Here is an 18,036-nt window from a genome sequence, read left to right on the forward strand (position 1 = left end):
TAGAGATTCTAGTTTTATTAATGAGGAACATTATCTAAAGTCTGTACAGCAGCACCAAAACATCATCAGCTTCACGAGGAGTCATAATCAGACGGACACTTCCTGGCCACAAGATCCAGACTAGCCAATCGGCTTCCAGGACTCCATTGTTCATCAGAAGAGAACCAGCATTCGCCTTGCGTTTTTCGCTTTAGGGTTGACGTGATCGCCTGAGTGGGATTACTGCGACCACCCATGATCATACCCAAACTCCACTCATGCTCTGAACACGGGTGGAGTTTTTGGTATGATATGATGCCATCGAGGCGGAGGTCCACCTCTGCTCACTTTAATGACTGAACCGTTTGATCACATTAGAAAACACGCTCACTTTCTGCACGCGGTGATGAATCTGCACCTCCACACGATGTTTTCACCTGCGGTCGTTTTTTGTGACCGTTTCGGTTTGTTAGCACATTTCCGTGTCAGTTTTCCCGGAGGATCACATTGGCCGAACGAGTCGACCTGGACGCAGGAACTTCTGGAGAGGTTTTTAACTATTTATGAAACAGACCTAACTATGAGAGCAGATGGAGATGGATCCTGATTGGCTGGTCTGGAAACAAATCTTACTGTAAATACAAAAACATAATATGAGCGGTGACTCGGCCACTCCACGATCCCTTTCTGTGTAAAACTCCAACATGTCTGTCAGAAAAGCACCTTCAAGGTTCATTTATTACCAAAAATAACAAACGAAGCAAAAATGTTCCCATCTGTCCGCATGGTTCACACGAATGGGGTGCAGTTCCCCTGTCGTCGACTAGATGGTGCTCGAATAAAAGAAACTGAGAACGCAACGATCAAGGAGCCGTTTCCACCGTTGTACCCCGGTTCGCCCCCAAACCCCCAGTGCCTGTAACGTTAGCACACAGCTGCAGTTGCTTACAGTCGATACCTTGACAGGTGTGCCCTCACCAACAGAAGGTTCCGCCCCCAGACCGTCCCCCTGTAGTGTTAAGAGATGGTGCAAAGTCAAGCTTGTGGACCTCCACCTAGTTCAGCTTTCCTCCTTCCTGCTGCCCTCTTCGCCGTTGGCCTCGGCCCGGCTCTTCACTGTTATCTTCCACTCGTCCCCAACCTCCTCGCCAATCACTATCCTGGTCTCTCTTCTCTCCTTGCTCACCTCCTTCCTATCCTCTTCTGTCTCCTTGCCCTCTTCTTCACTGTCCTCCTCAATTGTTTTAACCTCCTGTTTCTCCTCACTGTTCTTCCCGTCTTCCTCCTCATCTTCCACCATCTCCTCCTCTGTCCTACCTTTCTCCTTAGCTTCCTTCCCTTCCTCCTCCATCTGCTCTCTTTGTTCTGACTCCTTCCTCGTCTCTTCCCTGTCCTCTTTCTCTTTCTTCTCTTCATCTTTTTTGTCCTCCTGATTCTCTTCTGATGTCTCTTCTTTCACAGCTTGTTCCTCCTCCTCTGAGTCCTCTTCATCCTCCAGTTCCAGCAGATCTGAAGACTCTGTCTCTGAAGCTTCAGCACCAAGCAGGATCTCAGTCAGCATCGTCAGTAGCTCGGACTGAATCCCGCCTCTTTTATCAGCTGTTGTTCTGTTGTCCAATTCCACGTTCTCCTCTTTGGGCCCCACCAGGAGACCCGTCAGGTCAAACGACTTCTTCCAAAGCTGTGGGACTTTATTCAGGTGTGTCAGAGCCTCGACCAACCAGTCAAATAACACCTGACCCACATTTGCTTGGAGGGACTGGGGTGATGTCTCCTTGATCTCCACTGGATTCCTGGCAGTGAACTCTGACCAGCGTGACAGCAGGAAGCGCTGCAGCACCGGCTTCATGCAGATCTCCAGCGGCTGCAGACAGAAGGAGCACCCACTAGGGATGACCACTGGCAGAGTCCCTGAGCTGCTGATGGAGGTGAGGAAATGATCACCCAGGTGCTCCCGATGCCGGTCCAGGACCAGCATTGACTTACTATGCTGAGCCGGGCCGGTGCGCAGCCACACCTTATTAATCCAGAGGTCCAACGCTTCCTCGACCGACAGCCCTTCTGGAATAGCCTCCAGCAAAATGAACTCTGGCAGGTCTCTTTCATTGAGCTTCCTGTTTCCCAGCACCAGAGCAGGTAGCATGGTGCCGTCAGCCAGCACCGTCAGGTACACGGTGAGCAGAGGCAAAGACCCTGTGAATTCCAAGGCCTCTGAGCGGCGAGACTTCTCCTGAACCAATCTCAAGTCCACAAAGATGCAAAGCTCATCCATCGCGGCAACGGTGCTCTTTGTCAGCTTGTGGGCCTGGATGATCTTCTGGGTAAACTCCTTGAAGGTCTTTACTTTGGCTTCCAGAAAACGCGGCAGGATGCGATCCAGTGTCGCAGCCCTGCCAGAACTCTGCACACCAAGTCGGTGCTCCAGCATGAAGTTCACCGCCCAGTCGTAAGAGATGCGGAAGGAGACACTAAAACCTCCTTTCTTCTTGAGGGTGGAAGCTTTGTGGAAGAGGTTGCTCTCTGTGATAGGAAGCTGCTGTTCACGCATGGATAGCACCCAGGCCACCATACGATCCGCACCATTGGTTTGGACCTTCTGCTCCTGCTCTTTTTCCTTTAGACGCTTCCGGGCCTCTTTCAGCCAGGATCGGATAAGCGGAGCCTCTGTTGCAAAGACGCGAGAGGCCTGGCGGAGTCCATCACAGAGAGCAAACAGGGCAATCCTCAGCTGACGGGCGGTCAGGAAATCCTCACGCTCTTTAGAGGCAGGTGCAATGGCCGGTGGTTGGGCATGGCCGTTTGCTGTTGATGGCATATGGAACTCTGGATCTTTGATAAAGTCTTCCTTAACCTCTTCAGTTTCTTCAGCGTCATCCAGGTCGTCCAGTCTCTCATCATCAGAAAAGTCCAGGTCCTCCACAGGGCCCATCGTCTCGTCCACGCTGTCCAAAACCTCATCCACCTCAATCGCTCCACTGCAGCAAAGACAAACTTTTATTAGTAGTTCACATCAAATAATCAAACATTTAACTGTGTGGATCAACACATACCTTATTCTGTCTTTGAGAAACCCAACTTTGATTGATCCTGTAAAAAACAAAAACAGCTCTTTGAAATTCAGAGCAATAAAACAGCTCCTTTCAGAGTTACCGAGTGAAATACTGACCTTTGTTTAGAGACGACAAGCCGTGATATTCCCAGAAGCAGCTTGGCTGTTTGCACAGGTTGGCTTTGCAGACGATGCAGCCATACACGCTCTCGTGGCGGATGTTCTTCAAGTTGCAGTTCTTGCACCTCTTGGACACATTACTGATCTTCGTCATCCTGTGCCTTTGTTTGACTGGCTCCTCTGCAACCTCGTTCCTTGTCACGCGCGACGTTGCAATCTCCATTGTCTCGAAGTATTTCTGGGCACACTTGGCGAGCTGATTGCCCAAGCGCTTGCGGAAATTTACCTGAGTAAAAAGACCATCCTGTACCCAGGCGGGAGGGTTCTCTTTGCGGCTCTCACGCAGCACAATGAAGGCGTTGACGATGCTCAGGTTGATCAGGAACCAGAAAAGGCTGCGCCAATGACGGTCCTGAGGGACCCCTCCCAGCGGGTTGCACGCCAGCAGCTGCTTGCAGATGTCGACACCCCGCATGTTCTCCTGCAACAAGCGGAAGGCCATGGGGCGGTCAATGGGGTCCAGTCCACCTACCTTGGTTTGAGACCTTCTCCAAACAGTATCTGGCTCATTTGGAGTTGCATTTGTTGATAGACACCCCATTTCCTTGGTATCCCTCCAGCGAGTGGCTAGCAGGGGGCCAAACTGTCTTTGTAGGAAGTCCCCTGGTTTCTCTAGCTCGCCCTCCTCCCACAGCTCCCTGGGTAGGATGGAGCTGGGAGGAGGGAAGGAGCTGGAGGCATAAATGCCCTGATCCAGAAGCTTCTGCATAAGTGGAACAGACGTGAGCGAGTTAGCAAGGTAGAGCTGGTGGTGTTTTCCCTCCAGACCGTTCACCAGTTCCGGCACTACGGTGAAGCCTGGATCCTGACCCGACTTAACCCCCATCTGTATGAAGAGACGGTGGCAGTAACCAGACTTTGAGTCACAGAGCAGCCAGACCTGAGGTTGAGTCTTCGGGTTCCCTTTGGTTTGGCTGCTGCCCTCTTCCAGGCTGGGCAGCAGCGCCCTGTCGATGGTTAGGCAGCAGTTTGGCCGGTAGGCATTCCACATTGCTTTGCTCAGGATTTCCAGCATCGGCCTGAAGATGTGTATCGAATCGCTGGGATTGCTGGTGCCACGGTACTCGTCTGTGGTGAAGCTGCCCATGCGGATGTTAGTGGCGATCTGCTTGAAGCGTTTAAAGCTCATTGCTCGATAGAAAGTGTAGCTGTTGTCATAGTGACTCCAGGACCAGTAGTGCGACGGGTCGGGAAGGTTTTGGATGCCCATCAGAATAACCAGGCCGATGAAACCTTTGATCTCGTGGGTGGTGACAGGAATCCAGTCAAGGCAGGTGTTGCTGAGGAAACGGCAAGTTTTGGCGTGGGCATTGGTCTCATTGGTGATCAGCTCAATGAGTGCTGCCGGGAAGACCAGGCTGAAGTAGTCGATGGCGTCGCTGCTCTTGGACAGGAAGTGGTGAGGGCCGCTGTTCTGCGTGAAGGGGCGGATGGAAGAGTAGGCATCATTAACCCCTGCTGGTTGTTTCCAACCATCTGCTGACTTCCAGGAGGGGTCAGGAAAGTCCTTGTTCTGATCTAGATCCCTTCCTTTTGAAGATTGTGGCTCCTCACTGTGGCAGAACTGGATGTCCGGTTCAACATAGGCTGGAACAAAACACAAAAAGAGGCTGGATCAACTCTACATTTCAGCAACTTAACAATCTGATTCTTTGGAATTAACCTAGCCACACAGACCTGACACAGGTTCGGAGACGTCCTGTCTTTAAAAGAGAAGTCTGAAATCTAGAGCTAATAAAACTCTCATCACATTTAAGTGACATCTTTATACCATTGTACGTGCGTCAGCAGGTTGGCCGAGACGCCGCCATCACTAAAAAAAAAAAAAAAATTCAGCTAGCATCTATATCACAATCCTGACATCAGCATGACCTAGGCTATTTCTGAGTATGCACACTTGTGTATACTTGATAGCTGACAGGGTGATTGAGGCTCACTAGAGTCGGCGAGAACAGCGAACTCCTCGCACATTGTTTTCAAAGCCCCCCGCTGACTTTTGCTGCTCAGGTTAAACATGATGCCGGGGCGATCGTGGCTCAAGAGTTGGGAGTTCGCTTTGTAATCGGAAGGTTGCCGGTTCGAGCCCCAGCTCAGACAGTCTCGGTGATTGTGTCCTTGGGCGAGACACTTCACCCGTTGCCTACTGGTGGTGGTCAGAGGGCCCGGTGGCGCCAGTGTCCGGCAGCCTCGCCTCTGTCAGTGCGCCCCAGGGTGGCTGTGGCTACAATGTAGCTGCCATCACCAGTGTGTGAATGTGTGTGTGAATGGATGTGTAAAGCACTATACAAATACAGGCCATTTCCCCAAATGATATATAAGTTACTTAGATAAATGTTAATGTTAGTTTCATTTCAATGTTGTATTTGTTCCTGAGTAAATCGGTTTGGCTGAGATTAAAGTTCAGCTTCATAACTGCACCGTTTTATTTAAATTTAAAGCCTTACTCTGAGAGCTGTCAGTATGAATTTCACCCGTCATATCCCCTGATGTAAAATGTGCTGTTCTTATTTAAACAGCTGACTCTGAATTAAATCTAATATTAAAAAGATTTTAATTCAGGAGGAAACATTTTCACCGGGAACAAAAGCAGTGTGTTAATACGTGGAGATCCTGAAGGATCCGACAATGATCAGATTATATTTGAAATATTTGTTCAGTTCTCTTCCGAATTACTGCAGCTGTCGGCTGTAAGCTTTGAGTGATTACTAAAATTTTCTAACATCTCTCCTGTTTCTACTAAGAGAGATGAAGCGTGTGTTTCTGTCATGTAGTGATTGTGTTTAACTGTATGAAGGTTATGAGACATGAAACCGATCATATGTAAAAGCAAATTTTGCCAAATTGCTTATCTGGAGCTGTGATGTCATCACCTACACTGTTGTTCCAATTGTAGAACGATCGCGCTGCGTTATCGGGAAGACCGCCAGATTCCCGTGTGAACTTATGAAATATGGACTAGCAAGAATGTGAGTGCAGACTTGCGTACTTGAGTGTTGAGAAACAGCACTAATCTCTGCCTGTTCTGCTGCTCACTGCTGAAAAACACTTAATCACAGCAAGATTATTCCCTGATAACTGCAACTGCATGCTTCCTCTGTGAACCAGTTTAACATTAGAGTCTCCACAGCTGCTACAGAGTAGAACCTGGATCAAACAGTTAAACGCTTTGGAGTAAATTAAGTGAAATCTTATTTTAATTAAAAAACATTTAAAAGGTTAAACATACACATGCATCAAGAAAACATGCATGAATGGGAGCAGCAGCTCCGTGTTGTTCAGGAAGTCAGAGGCAGAGTGGGGAGAGTGGGGACGTTTAATCAACCGGAGGAGCAGAAACCATCTACCAACCAAGGAATCAAAAATCCAGGCTTTGTATTTCCCAGCTGAATCACTTCTCATAACTTCCTGAAACGGAGAAAAATCCAGATGTTCTGGCTCCGCTGTGCAGACAAAAGCCTGTACACTATTCTTCATACAGGAGAAGCTGCGAGGCCGAGGTTAGTTTGTTCACTCCAAAACTTTCACCCTGACGTGACTGACGTTTAGAGCAGAATGCAAAGAACGGGACTGGAGCCTTCAGACTGAGCGACACAGCTGAGGCTCCAGGAAGTGCCCAAGTAAACATTTACAGCTCAGGCAGCCGAGAGCCAGAGGACAGATCTTTAACACTGCTTCAAGGTTGGATGAGTGGACAAGCCTGGAATTTTCCATGTTGCATCTACAAACTTTAAACAGCGATTGTTAGGCTGAGTAAACCTCGACCCCTCCCCCGTTGTTCCCCCGGTTGCAGAGACTGGAAACCTTCCAGTTCTTTGCCGTCACAGCGATGGATCAATTCCAGGCTCCCCACCAGGAAAAGTGTGATTTAAGAGGAAAACAGAGAGACCTCTGTGAACGCCAAGAACCCGTCGACCTTTCAGCTTCAGAGACGTCAGCTGATTTCCCCCCGAACAGCAGTTTCATCAGCTCCACTTTATCCTCATCGGGGTGTTTGTGCTACTCTGCAGCAGCTGTGGAGACGCTAACGTTGCACCATGAAGAAACCTCTGCTTGACACTTTATTAGCTACACAAGTGTACATGCACACACTACATGGTGTGTGGCTGTTGTGTGGATGTTATGTACATGTGTACACATTGTGTGCGTGCTGTACCCACTGAGCTGCCCTTTGTTTTAAACGAGCAGCTGAACGCAGCCTGTTTGGGTGTAGCAGCGATTGTTGCTGTAGATTGTGTTGTTATGGGTGTAGTTGTGGTGGTGCGGTCTTACTCCTGATCCTGCAGGTGGTGCTGTGATGCTCCGAGTTCATCAGCAGGTGATTGGCCATCAGGTCAGCTGTCTGAGAACTGAACTCACACCTGAAGCACTGCAGGTGGAACGGGCTGAGCGGTGAGGAAGAGAAGAAGAAAATGAGGAGGCGGAGCTTCATCGGCAGCACGAAGACCAACCTGATCAGATCAATGAGGTTCTCACCATGGAGGAGGCAGCCTGTGCAGGGGGACGGCTTTGTCTTTGGAGCGCGGGACGTGGTGGCTGCAGATAAACGATCGAGCATCCATAAATCCAGATTACTGCACACACTACTGCTAAATAGGGCCGCCACAAGCGATTACTTTGATAGTCGACTAGTCACCGATTATTTTTGCGATTAGTCGACTAATCAGATCATCATCCATTGGACGTAAAACTACAGCTTATTGCACCAGCAGCATCTGCTCTTATATAACTATCATTATCTTACAGCTTTAAGTGTTTAAGGTGCTAACTAACAATAAAGACAAGATGATAGTTTATTAAATTTTAATGAAATTTGCAGATTGTTTCGGTGAAGTTTAATAAACTCCTTGCTATCTAAAATATAACAGGACACCGGAGTAAATTCTGGAGCATCTCACACTTCTGATAATCAGCTGTCTGCTTGACGTTTATTCAGCTGTGTAAAAACTATAACTTTAATCTCAGCCAAACCGATTTACTCAGGAACAAATAAAATACTGAAAAAAGCCAAACAATAACATTTGTAAGTTATCTAAGTGACTCATATATCATGTTTAACCTGAGTAGCGAAAGACGGCGGTGGGTTTGAAAACGATTTGCCGGGAGTCCGGTGCTCTCACGGCTCTAGTTAGCCTAGCCCCCGGCTAGCTATCGAGCTAGTGGGTAACAGACGTCTCCGAAAACGTCGGAGCGCTTTTGAAAATATGCGGTGTCCTGATAAACTGAGCAGATATTTGAGGTTTACACAGCTACATTCAAGCCTGAAAATATGTTAAACGTTTATTTTGTGACCCAGAAAGAATAATAAGAGTAATATTAAAACTAAGTAGCTGCCGCCATTGTTGGAAACTGAGCTGGGCTGTGCTATGAATTCTGGGACACAGCTGCTTCTTCTTCTTCTTCGGGGTTTAACGGTAGCTGACATCCTTGTACATGCAATGCTGCCATCTTCTGTTTCAGTCCGTTATTACACTCTTAAATCCTGCTACTTATTCCTGCGTCTTTTGTGATCTTACAAAGCTTCAAACGACGCGTCGACTATTAAATCAGTCATCGACGATTTTGATAGTCGACGTAATCGTGACTAGTCGACAAATCGTGGCAGCCCTACTGCTAAAGAATACTCCTGCAATACTCGGATTACTTACTTGATCATGTGAGCAGCATAGGCCCGGGAGCAGCAGCTGCTGTAGGGGCACAGCAGGCAGTGGACGTGAGTCGGATAGTGGGCGGAGAAATCGGAGGCGTCGGTCCCGCACTCCAAACACACCAACCTGTCGTCATCACCTGACCTCCTGCAGGAGGAGCGGAGAGACACACCTGAATCATGTGACATCAACAACACAAGAGGAGGGGCCCAAAATCGACGTCACCTGTCACCGTCAGCCTCACCTGTTGCCATGGATTCGACGGCTGCCCAGCTTCTTGGTCGGGGACCGCGGTAATTTTGATGCTGTGGGGTTCTTCTGGATCAGAGACCTCTGTGGCTCCATCTTGATCTTGATTGGCTGGATGAGGGAGGCGGGGTTCTGGAGGAGGCGGCTTCCTCCTGATGTCACCAAGGGCCTTATCTTGCCATAGGTCCTGATGGTCACCTGAAGACACATGGACCAGTAATGCCACCTGTCTGGAGCAAGACATTTAAATCAAGACGAAGGCACTGACCTTTGACCCCGGCGGCAGGCCCTCCAGCTGAGGCGGGCGGCGGAAGCTGCGGTGGTTTTCCAGTTTGTGCTGCATCTTGTCTTTGAGGAAAACAAACTGCAGACGACACCTGTTACAGTGGAAGGCCTGGTTTATCTGGGAACAGAGAATTTCAAATTAAAAGACCCATCCACTTCCACTGCAGGAAGTCTACACCTGGTGTTTGTTCGTCTACACCTGGTGCGTGTGCTTACCTGGTGTTTGAGCAGGTGCTGCCGGTAGCTGACGGGATTTCTGGTCACTTTCAGACAGAAAATACAGAGCAGGAAGCACGAGTCTCTGTGGAAGCTGGAGAAGTGCTGAAGGACGTCCGAGTAGAAGGACGAGCGATACGAACACACCTGCGAGGTCGTAACACCTGAGGTAAGGATCAGACCTAACCTAGGACGGCCCGTAGGTGGGAAGGGGCGGGTCAGTGGTCACTCACCTGGCAAACGTAAGGCATCTCACCCGGTTTGTGGTTGGACTTCATGTGGTTTAAGAAGAGTGGCTCGCTTTCAAACGCCCACTCACAGATACGACACATACCTGAGAGACAGACAGGTGACAGGTGAGCCCTGAGCCAACGCAGCTCGTCACACATGCAAAAACACAGGCAAGCACTCCGTGTGTGGGTCTTACAGGAGGAGAGGGTGGGGCCGTGCACCTGGTCCTCGTGGCTCTGCAGCTGAGCGTCAGACGAGAACTGACGGTAACAGAACCTGCAGCACTTCCTGTCATCATCGCCGCCGCCATTAATCAGCTCTGAGTGCTGGAGCATGTGCTGCATCAACCTGCACACACACACATTAAACATACAGAGCACCGCATCTGTATCCCGCGTGTGCTCAGGTGCTCACCTCAGGTTATTCTCTGACAGGTGAGAGCAGATCTGGCAGGTGAAGGTGGAGGTTTTGATTCCCAGTGGGAGGGGCTTCCTCAGACTCAGATCACCTTCAAATGTGCCATAATAAAACTCCTCCACGCTCATCACCACACGGGTGGAGTCAGCCGAGTTTGTGCTGACAGTCGAAGGGGCGGAGCGAGCGGCTGTGGGAGCAGATGACACACACACAAAGGTAAGACGTAACAAATCTGAGCACACACAAGCACTGACAGGTTATTGGTGTACCGCTGCTGATGGGAGTGGCTCTGGTGACGCCATTGGCTGAACCTAAGGGGAGGGCGGGGGACCCAGCCACCTTCAGTGTATTGGCTCCGCCCACTTGGGTCACGTGGAGGTTAACTGAAAAACATGAAACTGGTCAGTTTGAGTCGTCCTAAAAGAAGCTCCTCCCACTCTAGGTGTCACGCTCACCGGGTGCTGGTGTGCTGGTGCGAATCGTCAGCGTGGCGGGCAGCTGCATGGCAGTGAAGGTCGAGCCGGGCTGGGTGGGACCTCCTGAGGGGGCGGGGCCTGACCTTACCGGCGACACGCCCACACTGGGCCGAACCAGCTGACCCAGCGACGGGGCTGTGGACAGGAAACGGCTGATTAGCGATCGGCTGACATCGATCACGGATTTCGTCACCAATTAGATCGACCTACACCGGATGAGCGTGAGCGGCTGCACCGTCTGACCCGGCTGCAGGTTCAGAACCAGAGGAGCGCCGGGGTTCACCACCGTCTGCACCGGGAAACCCTGTACATCCAAACACACGACATCACCATGACACAACGTGGAGACTCAACAGCTTATCTCAGATGTAGTCCCGCCCCCAAATCTGCCCCTGCTTCCTGCTCCTCTCAGACTGGACATCGTCACCGTCTAGAATCTATTCCATTCGATTTGAATCTGGGAAATTTTGCCTATAGAAAGGAAGCTGACACTCGCAAGACTTTATCAAAGGTGTGAGCATCACAGCGAGGCCTTTGTGTCAAAGTAGCTGAAGATAAAACAGAAAAACATGAAGGTGGTTTTTCTGTTCTGGGATTTTATAAAAATAGTCTGCAGTACTTCTGCTTGTGGGGATAGGTTAATTGGATAATCCAAATTGCCATTAGGTGTAAATGTGCGAGTGAATGTGAGTGCGAATGGTTGTCTACGTCTATGTGTGTTAGCCCTGCGACAGACTGGCGACCTGTCCAGGGTGTACTCCGCCTCACGCCCTATGACAGCTGGGATAGGCTCCAGCGCCACACGCAACCCTGAAAAGGATAAGCGGAAGCGAATGGATGGATGGATATTCTGCAGTACATCAAAAACGAAAGAAAACCATTAAAACCCTTTGACTGCCTCACCAAGATAAATACAAAGAAAAAATTATTTGTTCATATTTTCTATTCCTTTAGGTCAATAATGATCACAATCAAAAAAAAAAAAATTTATACACACCTTATAGTTTTTTAAATATTACCCTCTACCAAACGGTTGAGATGTCTCTCTATAGTACAACTACATAAAGTTCTACAGACATAACTAGTAGAAAAAAGTAAAGGTTATACTCATTTTGCAAAACAATAACTACCCAATTTTGTGTTTGACCCACTTTATTGTGGTAGTAAAACATCAAACATTGATGGATTCCATTTCAACAGTGGGCGTCATAATAACAAACCACAAAATGTATAAAACACAAAAATATTGTAAATTTGATCAAAACTTGATCTGCAATTACCGAAAATTCATAAACATACAAATTCACTTTTGACCTGTTGTTAACATAAACTTTTCACTGTAGTGTTGGAACAGCACTAACATTTTTTTTTTTATTTTCCAGAAAATTCTGGTGGTATATTATATACCATTGCCATTTTGCACTGAAAAATTTGAGAACACACTGAAACAGTTCTGGCTCTTTTCTTTTGCCGTTCATGCAACTTCACCAATACCCCTTGATGATTAGATCTTCTGGTGGTACACTGCAAAGCATTCCTGACTGGCATTCAAGCACAAGAAAACATTGCATTTTTGGCATTTCCATCTTGAGACGCCCTTTGGACAGTAATTGCATCGGCCTCGCTTGTCAAAGTGAAGTGGCCAATGCCCAAAGCAGTCATATCGCACATCTGGCTGTGGTTGTGAGGGTCTTGGGGTGTATCGTTTCTTTGGTGGTGGTGGAGAGCTGGATGATGGTTGGCCAACTTTGGATGCTGGCTTGTTGACTTGTTTCAAGCTATGCGCAACTGCCAGGCGGAATCTTTTGAGTGTGATTGGTTTCTGGTTTAGTTGTCCACATTCCCTCTTGTAGACCAGCCAGGAATTTGCAATGGACAGATCAAGCATGTAACCAAAGAGTGGCAGGTACCATCTTGTAGACTTGGCTGGGGTCTTGTACAGGTGTACCAGCATGTCAGAGAGATCTATCCCTCCCATATGCTCATTGTATGCAGGGATGAGTGATGGGCATGGGATCATAACTTTCACCTTGGACTCTTTGCTCCAGTGTTTGACAGTTGAAAGTGGCATGATCCCAGAAGCATTACTTAGCAGGTTCACACATTTGTTGTCAAACCATTTAACTGCGATCACACCTTCAGCAGACCTGTAGTCAAAAGCTCCACGCCCTCTCTTCATCAGCTCTTTGTCTGTCATCAAAGTGGCTCCACCTGTGCGATTTGGTCGAACAGTGCCAATGCACTTGACACCCAATGAGGTGTCTAGGTGCTGGACCAGCTTAAAACTGATAAAATAGTTGTCACAGAACACAACAGAAAGCCTTGGCTGTGTTATGGTTTGGCAAAGTGTTGTCACCACTTTGGCTCCCAAAGGTAACATCTGCTCCTCTTCACTGAGGGTAACGTTGAAGAATGTGGAAGGTCCCTGACCAGGTCATGAATGATGCCAGATGAACTTGCTCGGCAAAACACCTTAAAGCCCCATTCGTCTGGCTTGTTGGCAATATATTGACGGAGATTGCCAGCCCTTGTGCCTTTATATGCTACCATGACCTCATCTACGCTGTGCTTATTTGTTGATGGTATCTGGAGGCATTGCTCACGAAGCATATCAAAGAGAGGTCTGATTTTTTTTAAATCGGTCTTGACTCTCATTGCACTGCTGATTATCACTGAAATGAATGAACCGGCGAAAAAGCTGGAATCTCTTCTTTGGCATGATATCTGCTATCACACTGAAACGTGACTCATGGTGCCAGTAATCCTCTAGCGATGGAAAGTTGAAAACACCCATGAATAGGAGGATTGCCAGAAAATCTTCAATTTCCTTAGGGCTAGTCTTGATTGTGTCCCCCAACTCTTGAGCAGAATACAGATTGGTATGATAGGCAATATGATCAATCATTTCATCAGTGAAGAGCATTTTGAAGTACTGGAATGGGGACTGTAGGGCGTCAGGCGTTTCGAAACTTGCATCTGGAACTTGAAATTCTTCAATGTCCTCATGCTTCCAGATTCTTCTTGTGTCTTTTTTTGGGACTAAAAAGGAAGATGGGTCTAATGTATCCTCTGCTTCATCCAAGGGAACTGTTTTTAGGATAGGTTTCCCTTTTTTGCTCATTTTACGCAAAAGTTTATTAGATCTACTTGTTGAAGGAGCATCTTCATCCAGGGAAACATCAAAGCAGCTTTCATCACTATCATCTGCAAAATTGGGTTGAAAATCTGGATCCTCTATTGGGTCATCATCACTCAGTTCACCATCGGAGTCCTGAGAATTTTCAGGTACAAGGGCCAGGTAGGTGCGTTGTCTTGCTCCATAAAAGGATTTGCAATCCATCTAATAAACATAAAAAAAAATACAATTGTAGAAATATAGTTGGTTTGATTTCCATGTGTCATTTAAAACTGTACTCTAAAAAATAATCACAGAAAGTGAGTAAATCTTTAAACATTAGAACATTTTGTAACATACAGTATTTGTCATGGAAAAATGTAAACATGTCATATTTACATGTATAGATCATTAAATTATTTATATTCAATAGTAAATAGTCAATTTCATATGTTAAAACAGCAGTTCTAAACATTAGCTAAGTTTTACTACTCTTACCATCAATTGACAAATCATCCGTTTGGTTGAGCATGTTTTTAAAAAAATATTACGGATTTATTACAGCTATTTTCTGGTATCAAATGACATAATCATGTTCAGTAAAGACTCTGACATGTTTATACTGTAGAAAAATGTACTTACCTTTAAAGTTTTTAGCCAAAACAGTCCATGTGTCCAGAGTGATTTTTTGCTTTCTGATTTCTTGGTTGGAGGGTGGCAGATGAGGCCTGCCATATCCTGACACAGTGCCATCTAGTGTTTTTTTTAGGATAACATAACTCAACCAAGTGGTAGAGATGGCTCAATAAGGTTGAGTTAAGCTAAGTACTCCAGTTCATTATATATAGTCTCTCAAAATATGCTAAACCAAATGTTTGAGCAGGCAGTCAAAGTTAATCAACACATGAACATTACCTCTGAAGTTACAGCGGTTTTATTACAGACACAGCGTTTTGCATAATTTAAAAAAAGTTTAAATTTGTGCAGAAGCCTGTTGAACGGCAGAAATTAGGTTTTCTTTTTGTGTGCGTGACAAACAAACAAGATTTTAGACGGGACACACACACACACACACACACACACACACACACACAGAGAGTAGTTTACGTCTTTGTGCAGAACCTGAGATTCTGGCGTTTCAGGCAAAATAAATTTATACTTAAAAATCCTTTCAGGATTTTAATGAATCGATTTTACGTTATCCAAGCTAGAATCAATTTTAATCAATAAATCGATTATCAAAACCCAGCCCTAACCAAAATCCTAAAGTGAACTTCCTGTTTTATGTCACCAGAGTCGCACTGAACCAGGAGAGAGTTTACTCAGCTGAGCAAGAGGATTTCCTCACAGACCGCTTTTCACAGCGCCCCCTGCTGGGCATGAGAAAGAATGCAGGTTTAAAATGCTGCACCCACGTTTTACATCAGGGTGGGGATCTCCAAGGGCCGGTGTCCTGTGGGTTTTAGATCTCAACCTGGGCCAACACACCTGAACTAAATGATTAGTACAGGTGTGTTGAGGAGGTAATGTAGCCATTTAAATCAGCCGTGTATGCTCGAGGACACGTCCACAACCTGCAGGACACCGGCCCTCGACCAGCCGAGGGAGTGGCTTAGTGACCAAAACAAAATAACCAAGATTATGATTTAAAATAATCATGAGCAAAACACTAAATCACTGTTCCGACAGCCTGACTGCCTGCAGCGGTTTAAAGGGTGGAGCCTAAACTCTGGATTATTGTTCATGGTTTTAATTTATTACGCTAGAGTACACATGTATGTTTCACGTTATGTTACTCGTTATTCTCACGTTTTACTCATTTCACAGAGGAGCGTTCGGCCTGGCTGACCTGCTGAAGCACAGGGTGCGTTTGATTTCCATACCTGTGTAGTGGTGAGCAGGATGGGCTGGCTGCTGCCGGTGCCGGCGGCCGCTGGAAGTAGGAACGTTCCACCCGCTGTCTGAGTCAGGATGAGTGGTGGAGCTTGAGCCATCAGGCGTGGGGCCGTGGAGGCAACAGGGAGGCGCGGGGCAGAGGAGGAGGCGGTAACGACAGAGGAAGGAGGTATCACAGAGGAAGAGGAGACGACCTGGGCAGGTGATGAAGCTGAAGAAGAGAGAAAGGTTAGCAGAAGGACTCGGTGAAAGCTTTTACGGAGGGACGTGGAAGCACAGACTGCTCCTCCACATCCAGGAACACCTTCAGCTCACAGCACCGCGTCTCTGCTGCTTCAGGCTGTTCCAGGATCAGCTTCAGACATCGTCACGTTTGGTTCTCCAACAAAGCTGCTGAAGCTCTGCCTGTCCCAGAGAAGAGGTCTGCTGCTTTTACCTTTGACCTGCTGACCCTTTGCTGCCACTTTCCTCCACACTGTGTTAGCTCTGCTGCTCTGACACACGAACATCAGACAGAGAGCGCCACACTCAACACCTGAACCTGACGACACCTGTAAACTCAGCTTTATTCATCTCGTGCTAGATCACACAGTCAACAGTCATGCTGTGAGAGTCTACAGTAACACAACTGATCTAAGCATCCAAGTGAAGACGCTGTCTGGGGCTCCTGTTGTGTCATCGGCTATTCAAAGAAACACCGAACACATACCTGTTGCAGCAGGTGTGATGGGTGGGGGGGTCCTTGGAGGTGGAGTCTCAGAGACTGGGAGTGGAGATGGAGAATCCTCCACTACATGGAGAGAGAGAGAGAGAGAGAGAGAGAGAGAGAGAGAGAGAGAGAGAGAGAGAGAGTCTGGTTCTAGGGTTTGACTCAGGTCCAGAGTGTCCAGAACTGGTTTTAGAGTTTGGACCTGGTTCTGAGACTCACCTGGCTCTCCATAGTTGTCCATGAAGTCCATGTCATCTTCCTCCACACTGTCATCCACCTGTTGCCATGGCTCCAGCTCCTCCTCCTCACACTCCATAAACAACTCTGTATCCATGTTGCTATGGAAACCACCAGAGAAACCATCATTGTAACCACGATAAAAGAAAAATCTGACCAGCAGCATTTCCACTACGTCACATGACATTGGTACACTGGTACTGCACACCTGCAGCTTAGAGTTATATTTAACCTGAGAGCCAGGTGAGCAGGTGATCTTTTCACAGGTAACTTTAGCTGTAAATACTCGAGTGCGTTTAGTTTCAGAGAACACCTGTGAGCCCAAAGACCAATGAGAGAAAGGCGGAGTCGTCTCTCAGCATTACCACAGTGACATTAAACCAAAAACTACAAACAGACATGTCCTTCAGGGACAAATCAGCTGAAAGACTCTGTGGTGCGTCCACAGCCTGAGGACGGGTCCATCAGGTTTGATCAGCATCACAGACGCTGATGTTTGTGTCAGTGAACCTCACAGCTGCGCAGTTCAGTCCCGGTTTGAACAGAAGTCGGTAGATTTAAAACATTTATGATTTAAATGAGGACACCTGCGTTTGCCGAACACGCTGATCAGGATGACCTGACCCCGCTGATCACGCGCACAATCACGGCAGCGGCGTTAGTGTGGACAGACTTCCGGTCACTGTGACGTTTCGATGCCTTCTGTTGCTGCCGTTTGTGCTCTGTCTCTTTGTCACGGCCCTTATTTTAAATAAAGTAGTGGTGTGATTAACAAAGGCTGGCCTTCATTCGCTCAGCTGACGGTGAAGTTAAACAACAGCAGCTCTGCACAAACTCTGACGTCGGTAAATCTTTTTAAATAAAGTTGGGTTCAATCAGCTGTAGTTGCAGGTGTAATGGCAGCTGCCGCCACAGGGGGCGCTCAGCCCGCTCTCCGGGTTTTTGTTCCTTTCAACCCGGCTGAGACGCGCCTGTCGGCGGGGACCCGAACCTACAGGCCGAGCGGGCCCAGCTGAGCCGAGCCGGGTCACCGGACTCTCGGTCAGGACCAGAGCTCAGCACGCAGCGCGCACCCCGTCTGCACCGCCCCGCCGGGGGCAGCTCGTCGCTGCACGCCGAGCGCCTTCCGAAAGCTTCAGCGGGGCCTGCGTGTGACGCCGGGACAAGCCGTGCCGGGCCGGGCTTACCTGAAACTGGAGCGGCACCGCAGAGCTCGGATGGGTTCGCACGGCTCTTCTCGAGGCGCGCTCCGGTTCGACAGTCAGGGGGCGGGCCTTCCGCCCGCTGCCGTTTTACAACTGCGGATTGGTCCGCACAGACACGTCACTTCCTGTTCAGGTGGCCCTGCAGCT

The 18,036-nt window shown here is 48.0% G+C and overlaps 1 protein-coding gene across 1 annotated transcript; it reads right to left on the reverse strand.

Annotated features, from left to right (window-relative positions):
* Window positions 1–17,985, reverse strand: pogzb (pogo transposable element derived with ZNF domain b). Its single transcript, XM_082551876.1, has 19 exons — window positions 17,872–17,985; window positions 16,667–16,785; window positions 16,448–16,528; window positions 15,726–15,949; window positions 10,938–11,031; window positions 10,707–10,862; window positions 10,521–10,634; window positions 10,249–10,438; window positions 10,031–10,182; window positions 9,837–9,937; window positions 9,604–9,750; window positions 9,371–9,505; window positions 9,098–9,300; window positions 8,854–9,000; window positions 7,682–7,741; window positions 7,478–7,590; window positions 3,146–4,795; window positions 3,030–3,066; window positions 1–2,954 (listed from the first exon to the last, which is right to left on the reverse strand). Exons 2-19 carry the CDS (start codon window positions 16,779–16,781, stop codon window positions 1,040–1,042), a joined length of 5,634 nt encoding a protein of 1,877 aa, XP_082408002.1. The 5' UTR covers window positions 16,782–16,785; window positions 17,872–17,985; the 3' UTR covers window positions 1–1,039.
* Window positions 17,986–18,036: the final 51 nt, after the last annotated feature.

Source organism: Aulonocara stuartgranti (genome assembly GCF_965226115.1).
Source record: "Aulonocara stuartgranti genome assembly, chromosome: 11".
NCBI classification, from domain to species: domain Eukaryota; kingdom Metazoa; phylum Chordata; class Actinopteri; order Cichliformes; family Cichlidae; genus Aulonocara; species Aulonocara stuartgranti.